The 24,439-nt window shown below is 47.1% G+C and overlaps 1 protein-coding gene across 10 annotated transcripts in view; it reads right to left on the bottom strand.

Annotated features, from left to right (window-relative positions):
* Svil (supervillin) overlaps positions 1 to 24,439 on the bottom strand; it is a 125,733-nt gene that overhangs the window by 84,306 nt on the left and 16,988 nt on the right. For 9 of the 10 annotated variants that reach the window (XM_013515379.1, XM_013515382.1, XM_013515384.1 and 6 more), the window contains exons 1-4: positions 14,134 to 14,159; positions 8,950 to 9,007; positions 8,372 to 8,448; positions 3,668 to 3,759 (exon numbers count right to left, since the gene is read on the bottom strand). In XM_013515379.1, coding sequence (XP_013370833.1) covers positions 3,668 to 3,759; positions 8,372 to 8,448; positions 8,950 to 9,007; positions 14,134 to 14,144 — 238 coding nt within the window. In that variant the 5' untranslated portion in view covers positions 14,145 to 14,159. Of the gene's footprint in view, positions 1 to 3,667; positions 3,760 to 8,371; positions 8,449 to 8,949; positions 9,008 to 14,133; positions 14,160 to 24,439 lie in introns of those variants that run through there. The other variant, XM_013515381.1, reaches the window with a different exon arrangement.

The following is a 24,439-nucleotide window of genomic DNA, read 5'->3' as shown; positions in this document are numbered from 1 at the left end:
GTGATAGGAAATGTTTCACTTTGCTTTCAAATAAGACTTTCATACCTGCTACCTTCATTCCTCGCTCTTATTTGAATAATTTGAACAGAACCTCTGTGGCAATATGGTGTTTACCAGTCATGTTTCTAGTTGTTTCTGATCAGAATGGGCTGGCCAGTTTTCAGCTGAGGCCACTGAAGAATATTTGAGAGCAGGGCTACACTATGCCATGAAGTTATTTACTAACATTTCCTGGTCATAAGAATCATAACACGAACATGCAGGATAACTTGGTCTCTTCATTGCAATTCTTGGGAAACAGGTTTTTCAGTTAGTTCTGAGAAACAGAAGTGTTCTAGTAAAGGTATTGGTGGGTTTACTCACCCAAACCTAAGTACAGTAGAATCTTCCAAAGAAACAAGTGGTCAAACACCACTGTCAAACACACTTCCCCACCGGCCCTCGCTTGACAGCGGAAAACACAGGCCCGGCCTGACATACTCCCAACACAGGTCTTCTGCCCAGGGGAGTAATGTGCTTTAATTTTCACACTGGGACAGCAGCCATTCACACAGAGACAAGCAGCGAATAAAATAACTAATTACGAACTAGGGGCATAAGAGGAAGAGGAACTAGCTGAAGGGTCGGGGATTCTTTATGGATAATGAAAATGTTCTAAAACTGAGTGTGGAGATGAATGTACAGCTCTGTGAATATACAAAAAGTCAGTGACTTGGACACTTTCCCTTGTTGAACTGTATGGCATATCATAATAACACTGGCTAAAGAAAGTAATGCACTTGGCTCACTTCATGAATTATTATTATTTCATGTTTTGAAATGGGGTCTCACAGTGCTGCCCAGGTCAGTCTCAAACTCCTCAGCTTTAGAGACCTTCCTGCCTCAGCCTCCCAAATAGCTGGGAGGACAGGTGCATGTCACTGTCCCCGGCTCAGCGCATTCATCCCCAAATGGGAAATCTACCTTGCTGTTCTAACTTTACACAGGTGAAGATTTTGAATCCCTTGTTTTCTCGTTTGTGATACACAGTTATGAGACGTCCTCAAGGGGCGTGGAAAGAATGACTTTTAAGGTCACAGGAGCAGCGATCTCCCCCTACATGAACAGAAAGGACCCGCTGCACACGCAGAAAAGCCTGTGTCACGGTAACAGCAGCATAGTCAGTTCCTTTTAACACGCATTGCTACAGGTCTGTAGATAAAATCATTAAGGTATCTGTGAAGACGCAGAACCAGAGACGGTGGTAACTCCCGGTTATTTCCAGATGTGCTGATCACAGTCAGAGAGCGAAGGCTACAATACTGCCAGGCTGCGGAAAACTGCGGCGAAGGTCAGAGGAGGGGCACGGGCACTTTGAAAACATGCTTTAAAGACATAAAGCCTTGACAGGTGTGAGGGCACACCGTTATAATCCCAACACGCTGGGAGGCTGAGGCAGGAGGGTCACAAGCTAAAACTCAGCCTGGGAACTTAGTGACTTAGCGAGACTCTCTCAGACTGAAAAGGTTAGGGGAAGTAGCTCAGTGAGACGGTCCTGGGTTCAACCTTCAGCTCTGAAGCAGAAAAAAAGATTTAAAACTTAAAGCCTTGTTAACTCACAAACATAAATCTGTTTGATACATAAAATCAGCATTTTTTGGTTTGTGTCAGTTCTATTTTTATACTCAATTATGATACATTTTATGTTAAATCTGGTTTAAAAACTTCTGTCTTTAAATTTTGTTATGTATGAAGTTACAATATGATGAGTCTTAAGGAACTTAGCATCTCATACTGTTTTTTCTTTTTCTGAATGTGATATTTTCTATGGCACTGTGTATTTATTCATTTATATTTATTGTATGTACCAGGAATTGAACTCACAACTTCACTCTTGCCAGGGAGGTGCTGTGCTGAGCTATGTCCCTGGCTGTTTATTTACTTTTAAAGGAGTAGGTAGAGAAGGGGAAACAGGGATGCTTCTGGTACACAAAGCTGCACCTAGTCAGCCCACTCTTTTCCGCCATGGCTAAAATCACTTTGTTCATCTTCAAACTCTGTTTTGACCGCAGTTATAGCCTTTACACACTGGAGTCTGCCTTGCGTTAAACTGGGCTTCTGTCTGTTCTGGGGAACCGTGACCGTCTGAAGCAGCACTCCACCGCACACCTGCTCCACGCACGCACCCAGGTGCGAACCTCCAGCATCCGCCCCGCCCTGAACCCACGGCACGCGCCTCCCCTGCCACACTCGGCAAGGCCTGGCCAGGCCCCAGTGCGGTCCGTTCCCTTCCTGGTATGGGAGTCCCTGTTTATCTGCAGCTTCGCTTTCCCTGGTTCCAGTTTCCACCAGACAACTATGGTCTGAAAGTATTACTATTTTCTCAACTCTATCAACAGAGAGAGAAAAAGAAACCACATTCACACAACTTTTATCAGAGTATATTGTTAGAATTGTTGTGTTTTATCATCCGTCGTTAATGTTTTACTATGTCTAGTTTATAAATAATATCATTGTAGGTAGCATAGGCGCAGGAAAAAACACAGGCGGCATAGGGCACAGGGCTAGCGGGTTTCAGCTGTCCACTGGGGGTCCTGGAGGTACATCCTACAGAGAGCGGGGACTATGGTGCCATGAGCTATCAGGGCTTTTGTTCTCAGATGAAATCTCATCTATCTCCTTACGATTCTGCATCTTTCTTCTTACTTCTTGGCCTCTGGCAACAAAGAATAAGCCTGTGTTTTATCTGACAGTTTTTTCAGGACTTGAAAATGCAAACATGTCCCTTTACAGGAACTTAGGGCCCTTCAGCGGACCAAACCCCTGGAATACTTCAAAGCTCCGACTTATCAGACTGTCTCAGTGTGGCACCCAGCAGGGTGAATTCCGATTCCTCAGCGCACCTTTTAAACTGGATTTAGTTTCTATTAAAAGAATATTTTTTCACATCTAATTTCTTTTGGGCTTGATTCTTTTTTTCCCCTTTTGAAATAGAGAAAAAAATATCTTCCTTTCCATCAATCTGCGGGGATGAGGATATTCTGCAAGCTGCTACTAAGTGATCACCCTTTGTGCCGGTGCTGCAGTCAGTGGGGGGAAAATTCAAGCAATGTTTGCATTATTTCAGAGGCAAAACTAGAGGGACTCGGGCTACAGCAGCTGCAAAGATTTCGTGGCGTGCACCTCTTCCCAGTGGAAGCAGTAATTACCAAACACACGGGAGTAACCCCAGGGAAGAAGAAAGGCTCAGGACGCAGTGTGCACCAGCCCTTTGCAGCGCAGAAGGCGGTATTAGGTGGAATTCCCTGACTTTGGTACCAGCAAGGGGAAGTGGGAGCAGCCCTGCGGAGACGGGAGTGGGGGCGGGCCCAGTGTGGGGGAGGCTCAGGGCCTTCGGAGCAGGTTAAACTTAAGAGCCAGAGGAGTGAAAGCTGACTTTGTTCTCTTCCTGTTGACCCTGCCTTCACCGACAGCCTGAGGATTTCCAGAAGTGAAGGGGAAGAACAAGTGGAAAGCTGAGGGTTCAAACGCAAGAGCACAGGACATTAAGCAAAGCTCGTTCCGGGACAGGCAGAAAGGGTCACAAGAGACACCGCACGGGAGGGTGTGGACAGGCGCCCTCGCACACACTCACACACGCGGTCCCTCACATGTGCTGACACTGGTTCCCAGTGCAGGAAAATCTCACCTTTTGGAAGTGCAGGTACCGGCTTAGCATCGGGTCCTCTTCTGTGGTTAGCAAGTTGTTCTTTATTCTCAAGTAAGAACTCTTTCTGAAAGCTGAAAGTCATGCCATGAATAAAGTGTTAAAACTCAACTTAAATCAAGGTATAGTGTAACAAGGGGGAAAGGGCAGAAAGTAAAAAACGTCCTTGTTTCACATAAATACCCGCACGTACGTAGGAGCACACAGTTTAATTTGGGGAAGTATATAAGTGACTGTTTCCAGTTACTGTATATGATTATGATTTTTGTGCAGTTAAGCAATTACATCAGATTGGCAGAGCAGGGGCTGCAGGGGAATGGGGTCCTAGGAGGCTTAGCTCTGTGTTCAGAAGGACAACCTGCCCTAGACCCCAGAACCGCTGTGTAAGTGTGGATGAACTGCTCAACCTCTCTGCACTGCCGTGTCTTCCTCAGGAGGCCAGCAACTTGTTGAGGTGATCTCTATGCTGTGTTCTAGTATTAAAGTTATATTAAAGTAGCACATGCCTTCAAAGAGCCAAGAAATCAAAGTAGAGTTGAGCAGTATGAAAGGTCAGAAGGCTGGCCTTGGAATAAAAGAGGAAATGTAAAGGAGAATAATAAAGGAGTCGAGCGTGTCTTGTGTACTTTCTCCCTCTGCGAAGCATCTTCTGGTGTGACCTCCACCATCTCCACAGGCCCTACGAGAGGCCCGATTCAGATGTTTTACAACTGGCCTGCCCTTTCGGTCATGCAAAAAGCAGCTGCTTCGCAGTCGTGGCTGGTGGTGTGAATACTCCCACCACGGCCGACTTCTTCACAGTCCTTCAGGGCGCACTCAGCTCCGAGCTGGGAGACAGGCATGCACAGGAGACAGCAGGGTGTGAGCCGGCGGCAGCTCATCTCCAACCTTACAGGACAGCCCAGGGACACAGGACAGGAGGGGGAGATGAGACTCGAATCCAGCTCCTGCTCCAGTGTGCAGCTGGCCCTGAGACCCCCGGATGCACAGTACCCGGATCTTAGGAGCCTGCTGCCTTGAAGGAAGAAAATGAACCCAGGAGAAGAGGAAGTCACTATTGCCCAGCACCAGTTACTTCCAGAAAGAAAATAATAGGCCCGAAGGTGCCTTTCCTATGAAACTGGCTTCCTCTCTGCCGAGGTTGGATGGGGTCCCCAAGGTCCATATGTAAAGGCTCAGTGCCTAGGGTGGGGCTGCTGAGAGCGGCTGTGGACTTCAGGAGGTGATCCTCGCAGGAGGTCCTCAGGTGACTGAGGTGCACCCTTGAAGGAGTCTGTGGGACCCTTCTCTCTCTTCAGCTTGCTCTGCTGCGTGGTCCTGCCAGCACACGCTGCCCTCACCACGGGCCCAAAGCATGGACCTGGCTCGGGGGCTTCAGAACCATAAGCCACAGTAAGCCTCTCTTTACCTCGTACATGGCTTGTGCCAGGGATTTTGTGGCAGTGCTGTGAAGCTGACTATACACCCCTGGACCTGTGCCTCTGTTTGTGCGTCCGTGTGTGTGTGTGTGTGTGTGTGTCTGTGTGTGTGTGTGTGTGTACACGTGTGTGTGTATGGGGGTGTTATGCTTCCCGGGAGTCCGAAGAGAGATGGAGGAAGTTGCTGCACACTTGCGCATACTGCCTCAGTGGCCACAAGAATAAGCCACGCCCCATGCACAAATTAAGTTTGAAGCCACTTCCAAACACCTCCAAACATCACACACTACCGCCCTGGGCAGAACCAAGCCCATCTGACATCTTAGCCCCTGTACTAATGCAGTGAAGCTTTACGAATACAAATATTTATTATGTGCCTGCTAAAGTACTGAGGACGACTAAACGTCATGACGCCAAAGCTAGATTGGCTTGAAGATCCTAGGGCGCCTGCTCACTCAGAAACTGGAGCATTAGCACCAGCATCTGCATAGCGAGTCGCTGGGCAGTGAGGGCTACTTTGGGTTTTATTCAGACGCATGACTTAGTATAAATCTAAAAAAGAACTGCAGAAATGTACTCTACTAAGGAATGGCATGTTATTTTTAATTGAGCGTTTCATCGCTAAACTAAATATTTTGATAAAGCATTATTTTGCGGTGCAGGGAGTCAGACCTAGGCCCTCTCACATGTTATGCACATGCCTTACCACTGAGTTCCATCCCAGCCTGAGAAACACCAATAAAGACATGCTAAATGAATGACTGACTGCTATGAAATACTCCGAATGTACACTATAATTGGCCCCAAAGCATTTTATGCATAGGCTTTATACACTGTTAATATGATAGCCAGGGGCAAAAACTCACAAATATTGAGAATAATTAGAAGGGCATGTATTCAGTAACATCAGTTATAACGAAGCTTCCCTCCCCTCCCCTCCCCTCCCCTCCCTTCCCTTCGTTTCCCTTCCCTTCTCTTCCCATTCCTTCCCTTCCCTTCCCTTTTTACATTTGCTCACCTTAACATTAACACACCTATGAAATGTTAGCATTTCATACTCTTCCTCACCTTTAGAATAACATATAATTGTTATTCTATCCTTTTTACAATTGCTCACCTTACATTAACACACCTATGAAATGTTAGCATAATTGCATACAGAGTAATCTCTCTTAAAATCCACAGCTCCGCTCGTGCCAGCTAGAATCCAGGAGGCTGTCGACATTTTGTCCTGTGCCTCTTCCCTCTCTCCCTTACTCCCGCCAGGGGCCTGACAACTTCTGAGGAAGCGGATGGGCAGACAGGAAGGACGAGCTGACCTGGTTCGAGAGGGTCCCCAAAACTGCGATTAATGCAGGACCCCCTAACTCCACACAAGACACTGGGCTCTTAGCAAGTATCACATGTCTTGGACTTTCTAGAGGGGAGGACACTGAGCAGCAGTGAACATACAGGCAAGACACCCCAGGAAGGAATGCTGCCCTCACCACGGGCCCAAAGCATGGACCTGGCTTGGGGGCTAACTCACCAGTTAGTAACTCCTTGTGTCACCCATAGGGGATGAGATACCCCTTTCCTAAGTCACCGGAGGTGCCAGAGGGGAGCCCATGCCCAGCTCACCGGGTTGCAAACTCCACCCCTGAGTTCTGACGCAGGGCCGTGCCCTTCCTAGGGTCCCCCTTCCCATCTCTGGGACGAGGCTCCCTGGAAGGACAACCCCTGAGGGCCTGGGTGTGCTGCCTCAGCTCAACCAAAAGTTACGAGCCTGAATTCCAGCATGAAACCATCTCTCCTTTTGTAACTCATTAATACAAATTCCCTTCTGCACTATAATTTAAAAATGAATGTCAAGAAATATTTTGTATTTTTATCCAACTATATCTCCAGCACTCATTCTTTATGACTCAGATTTTAACGTAACCTTCCTTCCTCTGCTTCAATCATCTGAAAAGAACTTGCCCTCTGCTTCCAGGGTGCTTGCTTTCTTTCCTTTTTTAAAATGTGTCCCATTAACCTACTTAAATGCCTAGAAGTAGCAACAAAGGGGAATTTTATTAAAGGGAGTGCAGAATGCTCTGCTGCTACTGTCTGTTCTTTACAGCATGGATGAAACTATCGTTACACTCCCAGGCACGCGCACGGTGGAATGCTACCCTACAATCTGTTCGCTCCACTACTGGAGTGTGACTTGTAAGACGAGGGAGGTGAAATCCCATGACTTCACATTTTCATCTCTCTGGGTCTGGAGGACTAGATTCCTTTCCCAGAAGCAGGTTCTTAGGCTTCCTGCATATTATAACTTTAGGAAGGTGGCCAGAGGCTATAGTTTGCATGGGTCCACAAGAACCTATAAATAGGTCCATAAGAATAATAGCCATGGTGTTAGGACTGACGTGTCCCTTTCAGTCACTGTCCATTGAACTGTTCACCTTTTGTGCTTTTCCTATCCTTAGATATGCAATACTTCCCTGATTCCCTTTTATTTCTCTTAGTCACTTATTAGCTCTACTACCACTGGACAAGCTGCTAGAGACATACTACGAAGTATGCTGCAGGTTCTGTTTAAACCGTGCCTAGACGTGAAATGGGTCTGCATTCCTCTTTTGGTGAATGACAACCTTGCCGGTCACCTAGGTCATTATCACTCTTAATTTATCTTACGTTTACCTGTGCATGCAACACACCAAGGATCTGTCCTATCTCACATATTCATAAGATCAACGTAGAGCTAGGCTCTGCCCGAGCAGCACAGGAGTTAGACCGCTGCGTCCTCCGAAGCAGAGGAAATGCGAGCCCTTTAGTGCGCGACAGTGTGTCAGCACATTAGGAACACGAGCATCCGCAGGGAACGAAGGGCAGGTCGGGGGCTTAGTCACTCCAGTGCGGTGAGTTTTAGGTTGAGATCCAGGCCTGCGTGTGGCGGGGGTGACTCTGTGTCTCCGCAGGAAGACACCAGCTGTGACAGTGACAGCGGTCCACAGGGAAGCAGCTCTCCAGCACACTCTCACTCGGACACCGTCTCACGGCCAGCATGAGAAGCTGGGGCCTTAGCGCCTCTGCTATCCCGCAGGCACAGGCGCTCGAAGTCGTACGGGGAGGAGAGAGACAGAAGCTGAGACCACCGACAAGAACCCACAGGGATAGATGGGCGGACCCAGGCAGGAGGGAGGGAAGGAAGGCGGACGTGCGGGAGGAAGACCGGCTGAGAGGGAAAGAGAGGCAGGTGGGACAAAGCTAAGCCCTTTCGGAAAATCAGAAGCTCCCTTACCTGGTGGACAGACTACAGGAGCATATGCCAAGCTTAGAGGTTGGTGGGAGGAAGAGAAGACTGCATCCTTTATAAGTCTGTAATGAGTTTCAACGCAGTATAAACATTCTAGTCCTCCACTAGTTCTCATGAATGGCATTAACTACAAAGACAGTCTTTAAGTCAACTTGCTTCATAATGTGTGTGTGTGTGTGTGTGTGTGTGTGTGATATATATATATAGATAGATAGATATAGATATATACACACAGGAAGTGTTAGGGAACAAACCTAGGGCCTTACACATGCTAGGGAACTACAATCCTCTATGACTTACATCTCCAGCCACTGCTTTATATATTTCAGTGACTAAAACTTTGGGGGAGAAAACACACTGCCAAACACTTACATTCATGAATCAGGAATTTAAGAGTCTGCGGCTGGGGGTGTGGCTCAGTGGAAAGCAAGGGCCCAGCACGGGCACGGCCCTGGGCTTGACCCCCAGCACTGCTTGAGGGGAGAAAGAAATGTAGGGGAATCATTTTTAAACCTACTACAAATCTCCAAAACTTAATATTCCTTGAACAAAGGCCACTTTACCTTGGAAGTTTTCTTTGATGTGGGAATCCAATGAAGCTTAAATTTTTCTTGTTGAAATCTAAGAGAAAAGAAATAATGTAACATTAAAATAGCTACGCAGTAACTTAAAAAAAAAATCCAATGGGAAAACATTCTTCAAACTCCCTTTGAACATAAAATTTAAGAAAAAAGAAAACCATTAACCAGGCAAGAGATGAGAATGCAAAAATGACAAATTCTAGGAACGAAATAACGTTTATAAATTCTACACAGGCAAATGTTTTGTTTTTCTTTTCTGAAGAGTAGTCCACACACTTCATAGGTTCAGAGACATTCAGACACAGTTCAATGCTGTCATTTAACTTTGTCACGGTTACAAGAATAAATGCCAGATAACACAGATATATACTTCAGGAAAACAAAACAAGGGAGAAAGTAACCATTTTGGTCAAGGTAACCAGAAATATTGAAAATAATCTGCCTGATATGATTTGAGATGTCTTTAAAAGTGGGAGTGGGGTGGAGAACAAGAGACACATCAGCTGTGCTTTCACTGTTTTCATTAAAAGCTAAACAACAGCACATCAGAATGACCACGCCTTTATTTCTGAAGATAAGATATATTATGTAACAACAGCTGATAACAATTCCATACAAGAAAAACACATACCCTGAGTGAACCGGATAATCAAAACCAGGCAGAGATAAAATTTACAACCGGTCTAATGGCAAGGAATCTGTTTTACAGCTTCTGGGGTAGGAACCATTTGTCCACCCCCAAAACCACAAGCAGATTTCTTACTGAAACTTCTTCGCCTGAGGAAGTACCTTTTACTATTTAATATTTCGGGGCAGAAGCCTGAGGAATAAGAGGAAGAAAATATACCAAGAGCTGGCATTCATTAGCCATCACTGAAACACATCCTTAATCCTGGAATTTGGAAATTCTGATCAGCTACAGAGATAGAAAAATACAAGGTACAATGCCAATGAAACAGCTAGGATTTTCTTCTAATCATACAAGCATCCCGCTAACTATTTAAAGAAAGAGAATTCAGTTCACAAAGCTATCAAATAGTAAAGGAGAAAGTTCCTAAATCAGAGACCGGAGTTTTCCAGTTCCTTCTTAATAATGAATCTGTGCCATACCATATTTTTGATACTTAGTGGTTGAGTTTTAAATCAGACATTGAAAATACCCTCAGCGTTTTATTTTTGTTCAAACACTGGGTAGGCAATACCACTTCAGTAATTAAACTGAAAGCATCTATCTTCCTCTGTGCTGGAAAGGAAGCCATTGAAAAGACAATATTTTGTTCCAAACTGTCTCACATGAAGAGTTAATAAAAAGAGACTCACTCACCACTGCCTACGGGATATAATTTAGTACAGACAGCATTTGGTTTAGAAAAATATCTTGGCTACAGTGCAGCACATCCAGAATTTGATCCAAAGTCTGGCATTCCAATTTAATTTGCAATTTTTCCTATATAAAAACTTTACTGGGTCAGCAGTATCTCTAACTCACTCATAGAAAAATGTACATTTTCAGCAATTACAAGAGAAGCTCATTTATAAACTCAACTAGATATTTAAAGTATCCCTTGAGAAGACCGTATCACTAACCGGGCACCTGAAAAAACAGGGTAAATGCAGGATGCAAGGCAAATATGCTACAAAATGAACACGGAGGCGCATTTGGTATTTCTCTTGCCTTACCTTGTTTCTCAGAGAACTTGAAAGCTCCCAAATAGCTGGAAATTCCTGGGCTTCTGAACATGGTTGCACAAGGTTTGGAAACAACTACAGCTAATGCTCAACCAGCAACGACCTTGGGCCGGTCTAAGCAAAACTGGGTTGAGATTGTTCAGAGCGCCGGGCGAGAGCGACCAGGCACTTGTGTCCTTGAATGCATGGTAAATGCAAAGGAAAAGGCTGCAGGCTGGAACAAATCAAACCCCTTAATCAGATTACAAGCAGAAATTAGGCCTGGAGAAGCTGGAACAGACTGGGTCCCAGAGACGGGACAGCTAGGAGGCTGCCGCTGCAGTCACGGCCCTGTCACAGTACATGCTCGGGCTGTGCGGACACTGTTACAGCCTAACCACCCCAAGGGTGCCAGAAACAACTCCTCCTCCAAGAACGAACGAACGAGCAAGCAAACAAACAAACAAACAAAAGAAAAACGTACAGAGGGTCTCAATATGCGGGAAGAAGGTGGAGCCCCTTAAGTATTCCCAAGCTGTGCCATGCTTGGCTTTGGCTAAGGTAAATGAAATATTTTACCTAACGGTGAGCCAAACATTCATATCGAGAGTGAAGATTTATGAACACCAGATGAGTGAAACAGTGAGGAAAACAAGGGCAGATATCACTGGAGGTTCAAAAATTTTAATTTGAGACAGAAGCCGCTAAGCTCTACCAATAAGACTGTTCCCTATCTATCATCAACTGCAGTGAGGATTCAAGCAGCGATAACTCAGTCTGAAGCACAATCACAATCATTACGGACGGACGATTTCACAGCTAACAGGTACTGAGGAGAACCAAGGAAAGGGGCTCAGCTGGACAACCATGAGATTGGGCTGGAGAGGTAACTTTCCCTGGGGAGACAACTGGCTAGTGATAGCGCCACAGACCTTTGTGTGGGTGGATAAAGATTATGATGTAGTTCACCCCTACACTGAGGTGGGACCCTGAGTTTCTCTGTCTTTTCATCTTTGGCCCTGTATGCTGGACCCAGCGCACAGTAGGTCTGCAGCAAATGTTTGTTGAATAGCCATGGGGAATCACGGCATGATCGTTTCTGAAAGTTACAGGTAGTATTTTAGAATGCCTGCATGGGTTTCATATCCTGTGTTCAAACCAGATCAACTTGGATGGAGTTTTCAAATACAAACACACAAGCTGGAAGTGCAGACGCCCACGCCACACGAACTAAGGTGTGTGAACACGGAAGGCTACATCGGCCCCGGTTACTACGGGATCAGCACTGGCGTCTTCTGTACTTCTGGTGACCTCTTATAAAGCCAGGAAGAAATACGCCAAGTAGGGTCATAAAAACTCGCAGCCAGGAACAACAGCAGGACCGTGGAAAGTACGGGGAACTTTATTGTCAGAGCACAGATAATTAGGAACGAAAAGGAAGACATGTGGGAAGAGGAACATAAAGGGAGGAAATGGTGGAAGCAGTACTTCTGGGAAGAAATAAAATAGATGAGCCGAAATAATATCTATATTAATAAATATCCCTTTATAAAGAACCTAAACGTGTAAAACACAGCATCACTTACTCGTCAGCATTTACGCCCTGGAAGTTACCCCTTGTAAAAAAACTCAGTTATACTCATCCTAAAAGACTCTAAATGATCCTTCTGAATCATTATTAAGGAATATCTATTCTAATTTTTAAAAGTAAAATTCCAACCCACAGTGCAAAGAACTTGGATATTCTCTTCAGTGTAATCAATACTTGTAAACAATACAGTGTAACCAATGTGTATGGAACATTCAGTTTTCTTGGGTGAAAACTGCCCTGGGCGTGACAGCTCAAGCAAAGATTATTTCTGTGGTAGACTTTCATTTGCATACATTGTAGTTCACATAGGTTTTTATTTCTGATGTTACCTTTTAGGTTTTCTAAACAAGTAAACAGCTGATATGAAAATACTGATGTCTATCCTAAGCCCTCATTACATATTTGATATTTTTTTATTTTACTGATATCTTATTTTCCTGCTAAGTGAAAACTGTACAGTATAGTAGGCAGCTCCTGACAAAACAGGAAGAGAAGAGAGGTGACAAGAATGGCTTCCTCCACAGGAAAGGAAAGCTAAGCACTTGTGTTGTTAGTGTGAGCAAGATGTGTGCATGGAATATGCAGTTGTCATGTGTGAACACTGCTTTGGGTCTGACAAATGAAGCAATGATTATGATTGTTACAGACTTGTTTGCCCTTACATTGTAGTTCACATAGAAATTTATTGCTGATGTTGTCTTTTAGGTTTTGTAAGCAAGTACACAGCTGATGTGAAACTGGTGATGTTTATTCTAATACGTGCAATACATATGAAGAATTGAACACTTTATTTTATTGATGTGTTATGTTTCTGTTGGCTACACATTGTATAATACATGCACATCCATGTTTACAGTGGCACAGTTCATAATAGCTGAATCTTGGAAGAAGCCTATATGTCCATCACCAAATGAAGAGATAAAGAAAATAGGGTATTTATAAACAGTGGAGCACTACTTTGTTTTAAGGAAAGATAAACTGGAGAAATCTGTAGGAAAATGGATGCATTTTGAGACCAGGATGTTAAATGAAATGACTCAGACACACAGGCTTTAACATCGCATGGTCTCTCTTAAGTGAGAAACCCAAAATATAAACAAAGAGAAAAATAAAAAAGAGGTCATAGGAAATGGGGAGACCCATCTTTTGCAATAAGGAAAGGTGCCAAAAGAGGGAGGGAGGGCAGAGGGAAGAGAGGGGAAACAGAAAATGAAAGAATCAAGCTATGTCACGTATATGTACCAGTTCGCCAAGAGGAAGGTGCATTACAAGCATGTACTAACAAAAGAGAGAAAATGAATGGGCACAGGGTATGACCATGGGTATGTTTGTAAACGTGTGAAACTGTAGTCCACCTACATAGTGGGACACATGGCAGATCGGGCAAGTAATCTGCACAGAAAATGCCATGTTTGCAACTCAATTACTAACTTGGAAAATGTCTCATGTTGTGCTATATTCGACACACACACTTCATTTACAAAGACAGTAAAAAGGTCAACACATTATCTCATGACTCAAGGGACAACTCTGTCCCTGCTTTTCCCTCTCTATTTTCCAAAGTATCCAAGTAAGCATGATTAATTTCTGTAGTTACCAAAACAACAGCACTAATGAGGATGAAAGCAATAAGACCTCTTAAAGTCCCCGGGGCTTAGACTCCAGCTAAGCATCTGGGGGGAACTCACGGTTGGGAACGGGACCATGCAGTGGACCTACGGCCTCTGGCAACCTGCTCTTTCTACAGTTATGCACTTGCTTGGCTACCAATTTAGGAGCAGATGCTCCTAAACCACCCCAAAACCCCAAGAGCGCACAACGCAGTGTTTTCAGGCTGCGCATCAGGTGGGCCAGGATGACATGAAGCACGTGGGTCAAGTCTCCCCACCCACCAACCCTGAACTCACCTGTTAACCATCTTTTATACACTTCCTTCTCTCAGCGCTTCTCTGTCATCAGTCAAACCTTTCCTACTCAGAAACTTTCCAGCGAATCTAGCTAAATAATTATAAAAACTTGAGGAGCAGTACTGGAGACACACTTCTGGATGGACTTCTAGCCCTGTGGCTGGCTCGTAACCAAAGAACTACAAATGCTGGTTGAATAAATCAGTCCAACAGCTAGTACGTGGGCAAGCAATGATATCACTTCTACTCTTAAATTCCTCCTCTTTCTCGAACAACTCTACTTCTTCAGTACGTGGCATGAAGGATAAGCATTGTTCCTCTTTCTTCACTTGAGACTCCTAATAAAATCTTCTTGTCTTTCAGAAATGCAAGGTGATGACGTGGAGCACACATATTTGTGTGCAGGGAGAAACAGCAGGACTGGGCTAGGGATTCCCTAAGGACACTCTGTGAGGGTGAAAATAGGGAAGGTGGCCCCTGAGGTCTACCTACTGACAACAGCAGGAGGAGTCCAGGTAAGAAGGATCACCAAGGTCAACAGATAAGGCGGTAGATGACAAAGGATAGCTGGGCGGAACCCTGAGGGACCGGGCTGCGCAGGTCCCTGCTGCAGCTCGGATTACAGGAGGCCATGTGAGGAGCCGCTCACTTGTCAGACACGCTGAGGACACTCGAACATCTCTGAAGCACAAGTGACAGCTGTCCTTTGGGAACTGCCCTCGTGGAGAGAGAATGGAACAAAGCCACTGAAAGGGCAACTGCCAAGTACTCCAGCTGACAACTCGGGCTGTCCTCTACCACACTGGTGCGATGCATCGAAGGAACAAGAACTGCAACCTTCACTTCTTCACGAGCCCGCTGAGAGCTCAGGGCAGCAGACTCCCTCTGTCCTCTGACAGCCTGTGAGGGGGATCCTGTTACCGCCCCCATCTGCGATGAGAAAACAGAGATAGCCCGAAACTAGCATACACACCCAGCCTGGATGAGCTACTTCATATGAGTTTCTGAAGGCAAGCCAGCAACCTCTGATCAGCCAGAATTCGCAGTATGACTGAAAACTATGATGCATGTTTAAATTTTCAAAAATTGTCACAGTAAAAAGACACACTGCCCCTCAAAATCCTCTCTCCCCCCTTGCCTCAAATACACTCATCCCGTTGTTTTTGCCACTTTCCGGAGCAGTTCTGGAAGTCCTCTTTCATGAGTGTCTTTAGTTGTCGCATCCTGGTCATCTTGATGGTCTGAACTGATTTAAAACAGTTACCTTTCATGGTCATTTTGACTCTGGGGAAGAGGTGGAAGGTCCATTGTGCCAAATCCAGTGAATACGGTGGACGACAACACATCAGAATGTTTTACAGTCCTGCCTTTCTGTTGGACGGCACTCACCATATCTTTGGTCACATCTTATAAAGACTCTTGCCAAAGAGGACTTCCAGAAATGCTTCAGAAAGTGACACGAAGGATAGGAAAAGTGCTTTTGAAGCAAGGGGCACTAATCGCAATGTATCTTTTATTGTAATAATTTTTTAAAAACGTAAGCATTCACCACATATTTTGATTACACCTCAAAAAAATCAGAGAGGAAAACAGGAAGGAGAGTTCAGGATGAAATGACAGAAGGAAGATGAATCACTCCGCATGCTGGGGCCCCCTGCTGAACCCACACAGGGAATTACACGTGGAGACGAATTGGGCTCAAGCTCCCGCCAGGCCCGTGTGGGGCACCTTACCTTCCCCCAGTGGGCTCCCCAGACCGAAGCGAAAGCATTCCAAACCTACCGAGAAAGGAGCTGAAATTCAGGCAACACAGAGCAGTGTGAAATTCTGACCATTGTCTGAATGTACACTGTTGTGAGTTATGGATGCATTTCTGAAACGAAGGTGCGCCCCAGAAAGATTTTAATGAAATTTCCTATAAGCTACTAAAGATGATGGCTGGACTGAAATTCCAAAGTTAAAGATATACTTTTATAGCCCAGTAAAGGGGTATTTTGTATGCCAGAAATAGCCATAAATGGTATTCTCATTTTCTCTGGTGGATTTTATGGATGTGCCTAGACCCTTAATCTGAGGCGAACCGCCTGACATGAGGTAATCCCACCAGCGGGAAGCCCATTTAGTCCCTTTCATTTCCCTTTTATCACACACTGCTTATCCACACATTCCAGATTCCTTATTTCAGTCCGTTTCTCCTCCTGCACGCCCTGCAAAAGGCTTTGTGAGTTTGGGTTGGTAGTCACATTTCGGACAAGTCTGCAAATAAAATTTTGGGTTACATCACCTCTGAAGGTAATTTAAAACAGAGCACATATGTGGAGGTGGAAGGGGCGAAAGTACTTTCAGCAGTAAGATATATTACAACTCACAGCCCCTTCTTCATCAGACGTGTTGAAAGAAAATCACGCCAGCTTTTCCATACCTAAGAATTCTTTCTTTGAAGCAAAGGCTTATTTCATTTCCCTCAAAGACTTACTGATATCTTTAAAATAAAGTTCAAATGAGTAATGTTAACATTTGAAGGGAAAATTATCTCTCATCGTTTTGATTTCTGGTCGATATTGAAGCTATTGCTAATGATTCTTGGGAAGAAAAATCCGGGTGCCTCAGGGAAGTGCCGAGTGACACTCGGACAGGAATGCGAGACAACGCTCCCTTCCCTGTTTGAGAAGCAAACTGAAGGCGAGGGGTGCAGGTGGCCCCCGGCATGCAGGAGCCCCGGGCTTGAGCCCTAGCACGGCAAGAAGAGACAAATAAAATGCATGATGAGATACACACACAATGAGATATTCTGAGCCTTAAGAAGAATTCAGATACACACTACAACATGGACGAAGCTGAGAAAATTAGGTGAACTGAAATAAACCAGCCCAATATTGCATGACTGCCCTTCTGTGTGGTACCTGGAGGAGTCGAACGCACAGATTCAGACAGGGGAAAGCTGTTTGCCAGGTGCAGGGAGAAGAGTGTTCCGTGGGTGAGAAGTGTTGGTAAAGGGGACACAGTACTGCAAAGCACTCTTTACCTTGGAAGAACGGCAGGACGGAAAGCTTTCTCTATGTCTATTTGGCCATAAGAGGAAAAGTCCCCAGAAGGTAAGCTGCAAGCTGACCCAAGATGCAGGATTGAGCCGAGCGTACAAGGAACCGCTCCAGGAGCAGCACTGGACGTCCCTGACGTGGATGGTGTGGGGCCAGCCTGCTACTTCTGCAAGGTTAGGGAGGCACCGAGAACACCTGTGCTCTGTGCGAAGCACCTGCCCGCAAGGGTCTCTTCAGCAATGATCTCACGAACATGCCCAGGTGTTACTGTGTGATCTTCAGCGGCCTCCTGGAGCTCGGTGAGGTGCACATCACTGTGTCCCCTCCACCCTCCCCGAGAAGAAGACCGCAGGTGGAGGCAAGGGGCTGACACAGTTACGGTCATCCAGGGAGCACGGGAGCTTCCGCCAGCTCCCATCCTTCCGTGCTCACCGCTGATGGCTTTCACAGGAACAGAAAGCAAGGAAACACTGAATCACCAGATACGAGGATATTTATAAGTCTATGAGTCCAGATGGCAGACAGTAAATATATAAAATGACACAGGATAGACCCAAGCTGTTCTGGAGCTGCACTTGAGTGATCTGAAGGAAACAGCTCTGAATAATTCCTGGGCCTCTCTGACCTCAGAAGGGCATCTTCATGAAAACAGCAATTGACAGCCACAACAAATACGCGTGTGCCACACCAAGAAATGCTCAGCAGCCTGCCATCCCTCATGTCGCTGATGTTTTTCACGAGTCACATTAGCAGGTACCCAAGATGTATCCCAGGCTCTGGCAAGAGATTCCAGAACGTGTGCTGAGGGCTGGGAGGGTGGTGAGATTTCCCACCTTCACAAGGACTCAGCCCAGGGCAGAGAGCACCAGGGAAGCAGAAAGGGAAGATTAAGACAAAAGGATCGTGGGCACATCCTTCACCAGGCTGGAGCGACTAAAGACATGTTTATACTGATGGGGGAGTTTAATGTCCGCTATGAAGGCACATGTGGGTGGCCCTCTGAGTCACATGCTTTTGCCCCATACCCCAGAAGAGCATGATAGGCTTCAAAGCTGAAAAGCCACCACACAGGGCGTTCGTGACATCAGATCCGGAAGAGGTGGGACAACAGAATCATCCCACAGGATGAGTTAGGTGAGGGAAGGCTTCTCAGAGAAGGGGACAGGCGAGCTCAGCTGGGAAGGAAGTCACAGCAGTTGGTGAATGGAGAGGACGGCGCTGAGCACAGCAGAAGGGGCCCCTGAGGGCCACAACGGGGAACAGGGCTTCACAGAGGCACAAGCTTAAGACGACCCATTGCACAGGGGTCCCAGCCAGGCCACTGAGAAGAAACATCAGAGCCAGCTCTGAAGCCCAAGGAGAAAAAAAATTCAGATACTCCTCTCCCCTGACGCTAAGCTGAAATACACCGCGCTTTGGTAGGGAGAAACGCCTTCTCAGAAACACCCGTGTGCTGACGCAACCATCCCCCGCACAGTGCTTGTACATCTCATTCTGACATCTGACGGGGAACCTAATACAGTGAAATAAAAAAGGACAGGAAAGCAAAATACACCTGGGTGTAGTGGCACATGCGTGTACTCCTAGCTACTCTGAAGGCTGAGGATCACAAGTTCGAGGCCAGCCTGGGCAACTTGGTAAGATCCTGTCTCAAAATAAGAAAAACAGAAAAGGGCTTGGGGATGTAGCTTAGTGTGAAGCACTGTATTCAACACCCAGTACCAAAAAACAAACAAACAAAAAAGCACAGGTATATTCGTTACTGTAAGTCTTCCACGGGTCATAAAATACCAGGTGTGACCTTTCAGCCACCACGCCAGCGGCCAGTGACATCCAAAGCTGGTGAAACAGAGTGGTCCAGATACACAGGGGAGCTCTGTGTGCAGAGGAAGCTGTAAATTGGAGGCTGATATTTTCTACTATCTGCATAACCTTTCCGGTTAGATGCTCAGTCAACATCTAACAGAGGTCAGAGCTCTCACCCCACGCACGCCTGGCCTTTCCTGCCTGTCCTGTCTCCTGCGGTGTGTACGGCTGGTCCTCCGCTCCTCTGTATCAGTATTACGGTCAGGCCCGCCACGGTTGAATCTATACTGAACACAAGCAGACTTTTCCTCGGTATTATCCGCTGAGCTATCCAGTGTACCAATGGCTTACACAGCACATGCACTGTATGAGGCATTATGAATACTCTAGAGACGATGTACGTGTGCGGAGGACGTGTGTAAGTTGTATACTGATACTGCACCGTCATATTTACGGTACGTGAGCGTCCCTAGGCTTGGGATCTGCACGGGGCCTTGAACGGATGGGCACCAGGGGGTGACTGTGTTCTCCCCACCTCCAGAACATACCCTTTCCTGCGCGGGATGCGCGAGTGATAACTAGAGTCAGGCCCTCAGGTGCTCAGGATGCAGACGGCGTTCCCAGCCTCAGTGAGTTCACCTTCCAGTGAGGATGTCGCCTGCGAGCGCAGGGACACGTCTGTACTAAGTGCCAATGCCCTTTACCGCCTCCCTGCCAGCTGATGCCTTTGCCGCTGCCCTACTCCTTCCTGTGCTCCAGTCATGCACCTGTGTTTATCCCCGCATCGATGAGAAATTCTTCCTAGGTGTGCTGAGAGAGGTCCCCGGAAGCTCACACCAGCCAGAGCTGGAAGGAACGTCACTGCAGGACTACTGCGAGGACTCGCGTCCTAGAAGGGAGCGCTGGGCATTTCCTTCCTCCAGTCTCTCAAACACGAGCGCAGGAGATGGAGCCTCGGAGCTACGGCCGTGCCTGTGAAGAGTACGTATGCGGCCGGCAGCGTCTTGGGCGAATATAAACTGTCCTAGTGTTTTTTACATTTATTACTGCTCCACTGTTGCTGTCCACTTCTCACAATAGCTAAGGAGTAATTAAACATAACTGTTTAAAGCAGTGTGACCCACTTGGGTCAGGCATGAAGTAATTTTCCTCTCAGTCCAAAGGTAAAACGTGGGTGCGGGTGCAGCTCAGCGGGACAGTGCACGCTCACCCTGTGTGAGGCTCGGGTCTGACCCCAGCACACTGAAAAGGGGAACAAACAGAGGAGTTATGCTTTGCTCCTTTCTTCCTGGTTTACTGGCCAACTACTACGCCAAGAGCGGAAACATCAAACTCAATAAACAAGAAGTGGGGTGGACGAGACAGGCGCGCTCGTGCCAGGCCTCCTGCCTCGGGGTGAACGCGCGTCCTCCTCTACTTGCTTATCGAAGCCACGATTCCACGTGCAGCACGCAGCTTCGGTTCCAGAGCCACTACTGTGGAAGCGACTGAGACGCCCGAACCCAGCCTTCGGGACAGGAAAGCGCCATCCTCCCTCGTGTCTGTTACTGCGCCACGGTTAGGAAGAACTCGAGGGCGAAGAGAGAAATGTTAAATGGGGCAGGGGTGCCACGCACGCTCAGCTGCGGCTAGGAAACGCCAAGGTGAGGGCACACTGCTGTCACCCAGACCACTACTAGCAGGGGACCTAGGAGACCAAGTCCCCGGGGCTCAGGCTCTCCAGCTCCACACAGGACTCAGGCCCTCTGCTGGCGGAGGGCGGCCAGCTGTCCCCAGACTCCAGCTCTTCGGCCTGCCTAATAAGGCCATCTGCCAGTTGACTGGCTGGCTCGTGGGTTGCCCACTGTTTACCCTGCAGTCTCTGGGCTGGCAAGCAAGGCCAGAGCCTACCTTCTGGCAGACAAAGGGTTACCTTTGCCAGAACCCTTAAAGGGCTGCACTCTTAGTCCATAATAACAGAAGGTGGTTGGTGCAGTCTTGGGACTCCAGCCACAGGCTGTTTCCTGGGTTAAAGAAAGCGGCTCTCCCGCAGTGGCCAGGCAGGCCAGGCCGTTAAAAGGAACCTTCTCCCTCCCTCGCTCTGACTTCTCCCAGCTTCTTCTCCAGCTTCATCAGAAAACTCACTAACTGGCCCATCTTTCCAGGGACTTATTTAGCATGCATGTGACTCCCTGAGGCTCGCTGGCTTCAAAATAGCAATCTGCTGTCTGCAAATAGATCGCCCGTCCCGGATGCCTGGAAGAGTTATGGGGTCAGGTGCAGCGAAGGAGCCACAGCGCCCCCAGGGTAAGTGCGTGCCCGCGACAGTGCAATTCCTGTACTTTCAGCCAGGAGGCTGAGCAGCGGGTCCGACCAGGCTTGGCTATAAACACTCATCTCTCTTAATTCTACGAAGGTTCAGGCTCAGGGACGCGGCCGTTCCCCAGGCCCCTTGTACTTCTATATAAGGAAAGGAACAGAGCTGGAGCGACGATCCCGGCACATTCATCACCGCACGCGTCCCTGGGTTTTCGCCCTCGGTGCCCTTCTCGTCTGCAGGCTTCCCACCCAGGCGCTCACCAGGAGGCAGCGTATCCCAGCAGAGTTCGAACAGCACCTTCACTTCAAGCCTTCCCAGGCCGAGGGAGGCTGAACTGGAGCAGCATTGGGAGCTGTCAGGACGCGGAAGCGGTAACAACGCGCTGGAGGACAGAACTCACGGGGCACCTCGTTCCGACTCTTATGAGGAGTCGAACGTGTCACCAAGATGTGTGGTGGTGGGAGAAAGGTCAAAGCCTCACTGTGCCACTCTTATCTTAATATTAACATTTTTCGTGTTAGCATCGATTTTTTTTTTTGATAAGTTTTTAGTGACTCAGCGTACAGCATCGGTTCTTGGCGTCTCTGAGGGTGGAGTTTGGGGCTTTTGAAGCAAGAGTACTGAAAAGTGGATGCCTACTGAATACTCATGCAGTTCTCACTAACCCAGGGTTCGCTCGGTCAGAGGAGCCTGTCGGGGATTCTACGGTCGAGGTGAATGGGAATCCCTGTCCAGACGCTTAAGGCAGAAGGGAAGAAGAGCAAGAGGCACGGGACTCTCAGCATCAAAACACTGGCCTTCTGCTCTGGGCAAGTGGCCTTGGAAAGCGGCTTCACACAGTTACATTAGTTGCCACGCGGCCTTAGCACACGTTTGCCCTCAGCCTTGACACGCAGGGAATCAATCAGCTTTGTGTCCTCTAAGGTGGGCCAGGCAGGGGAGAGCTGGACGGCAGGTAGGAGGAAAAGGGAGTGAGGCAGCTTAGCTGCTGCCTACCAGCTCTCACCGGCAAGCTCAAGCATGCAGGGCCCCTTAAGGAGGTCCTGGGTCCTTGAAGAGGGCCGGGGTTGCAGCGTGGCCAGGGTCCACGCCACCATTCCTACATAGCCAGACCTCAGGACCTCAGCAACTGCAAACTGAAGATGCTAGTCCCAGAATAATTCCCCCAGTCACCAGCAATGTCGGTGGAACTAACACTGAGTTTATTTTAACTAAATATGATACTGTAAAAGAACATTCCTCCTTATAGTCCCTGTGACCCACTCTCCTTAACGACAAAGGTACCACCCGACTGGCACCCCATGGGCATTTCTGTGTTAAGCGAGGTTGCCCAACGGGTTCCCAACACAAGACAGCTATTCATACACCCGGCTGCATTAAGCCAGCACCTGACACTCAGTTACGCAGGTATATATTTAGTCACTGTCTGTGCAGCAGAACTAGAACCACTGCATTTCCCCTTTGACAGTAAAACTGCCAACTACCGGGACAAAAGGACAGGTTTTTAAATCAGATCTCCTCCTGCTCTGAAGAGGAAAGAATGTCTGTTTATTTTCACATGGACATTACACCTTTTGATTACCAGGTCACATATGCTATGTTTATGATAGGGTGGCAGGAAGAGATCTTAAAATGACTCTACACTCAATCAGGGCTGGGTGTATTCAGGAGTGGAGCATTTGCCTGGCATGTGAAAGACCCGAGGTTTAATCCTCAGTACTGCAAAAAGAAAAAATGATCATTTGCTATCTATTTATATACTACTTTATTTTTAAGCACATTACCACGCTATTTTTATGGACATATTTTTAACCTGAACACATGCTTAACCTGTGTATTAAACCTAAAATATGCTGATACAGCTGTAAACCTTCTGCAGTACTGATTTAGCGTATAATTTTCTACATCCAAGAGCGTCCGCTAAAGTAGTAACCTTTCTTTTAAAAAGAATTCCTTAAAAACGCCATTCCTTGGATGCACTGTGTCGCCCCCTAGTGGTGGAAAAGAATTGGTGCATTTCCCAAAGTCAATTTTATAAACACTTCTCTTAATTTTGTAGCAACACTGCAGCTAGGACATTTGTATTTACAGCAGCTTGACTATGCCCGGGAATATGTGAAAAGTTAAAAACTGAGCACCCTATAGGTCAAACCTTGTTCTAGGGATGGGGATACAGTGAGGGTAAGTTTCTGGCCACACAGGTTTACATTTTAGCGATAAAAGCATAAACATGAGCACACCGTGCTGTCCTTTCGCTTTAATGTAGGCACAGTGTATTTTATGTCCATGAAATATCAAACATTCTGGAAATGCCAGCGACTTTCTCTCCTCTCTCTTTACCTACTTTCCTGCCATTCTGCGGGCTCCGCCCCTCCCTAGGCCCACAGCCCCTCGTCTAACTATCTGAGGAATAAAATGACTATGGGCCGAAGAATGTGAACTCATGAATCCAAACTAACAGGTTTTACTATCAGCTAAATACAAGGATGTTGGCTCCTTTCGTTTTTGTTTTGTTTTGGTTTTTCTCCGGTACCGGGAACCGAACTCACGACCTTGCGCCTGCCAGGCAGGCGCTTTGCCGCTGAGCTAAATCCCCAGCCCTGTTGGCTCCTTTCAATGGTCCATATTACGAACCAAAACACTACAGTGATAAAAGGGAGGCAGTCTCGTAAAAAAGTAATAGGTCTCTATATAAAAATGGATGCAATAACGCACCATGATAAAAATGCTGTGTGCAAACACTGCAGCTGTGCCAACAGTGTATTCAGATTCTCACATCAGACCAAACAAGAATCATGAAACCCACACGTGGAGGAAAACGAATTTTCCTACTCCTCACTCGGAGCCTCATTTTAAAAAGACTCCTGACTTCAGAACCGATAATGTTCTGCAGTGTGTGAGTTCTTATTGCATGCCGGGCGCTACAGAATATGCCAAGGCAGCCGCCAGGACCCTCGTGCCCACGTGGAACGCTGGCCTTGGCTGCACGAAGGTACAGGGGCAGGGCTGTCACCACGTCTGGGGAAACGGGACCCTGGGTGACCGCCGGCGCTGGTCTGGGCTCAGGAGGGAGCTGCGCCTACAGTGGCTCTCCCGACACTTCATGCTGGCCCCGAACCTGGCAGCATGTTCATGGCGCTAGGGGAGGTTGCTGCTGGTA

Source organism: Chinchilla lanigera, unplaced genomic scaffold, assembly GCF_000276665.1.
Source record: "Chinchilla lanigera isolate Chin_1 unplaced genomic scaffold, ChiLan1.0 scaffold00028, whole genome shotgun sequence".
Taxonomy (NCBI): domain Eukaryota; kingdom Metazoa; phylum Chordata; class Mammalia; order Rodentia; family Chinchillidae; genus Chinchilla; species Chinchilla lanigera.
Note: the sequence above shows the minus strand (reverse complement) of the source record. Positions and strands in the feature narration are given on the sequence as shown.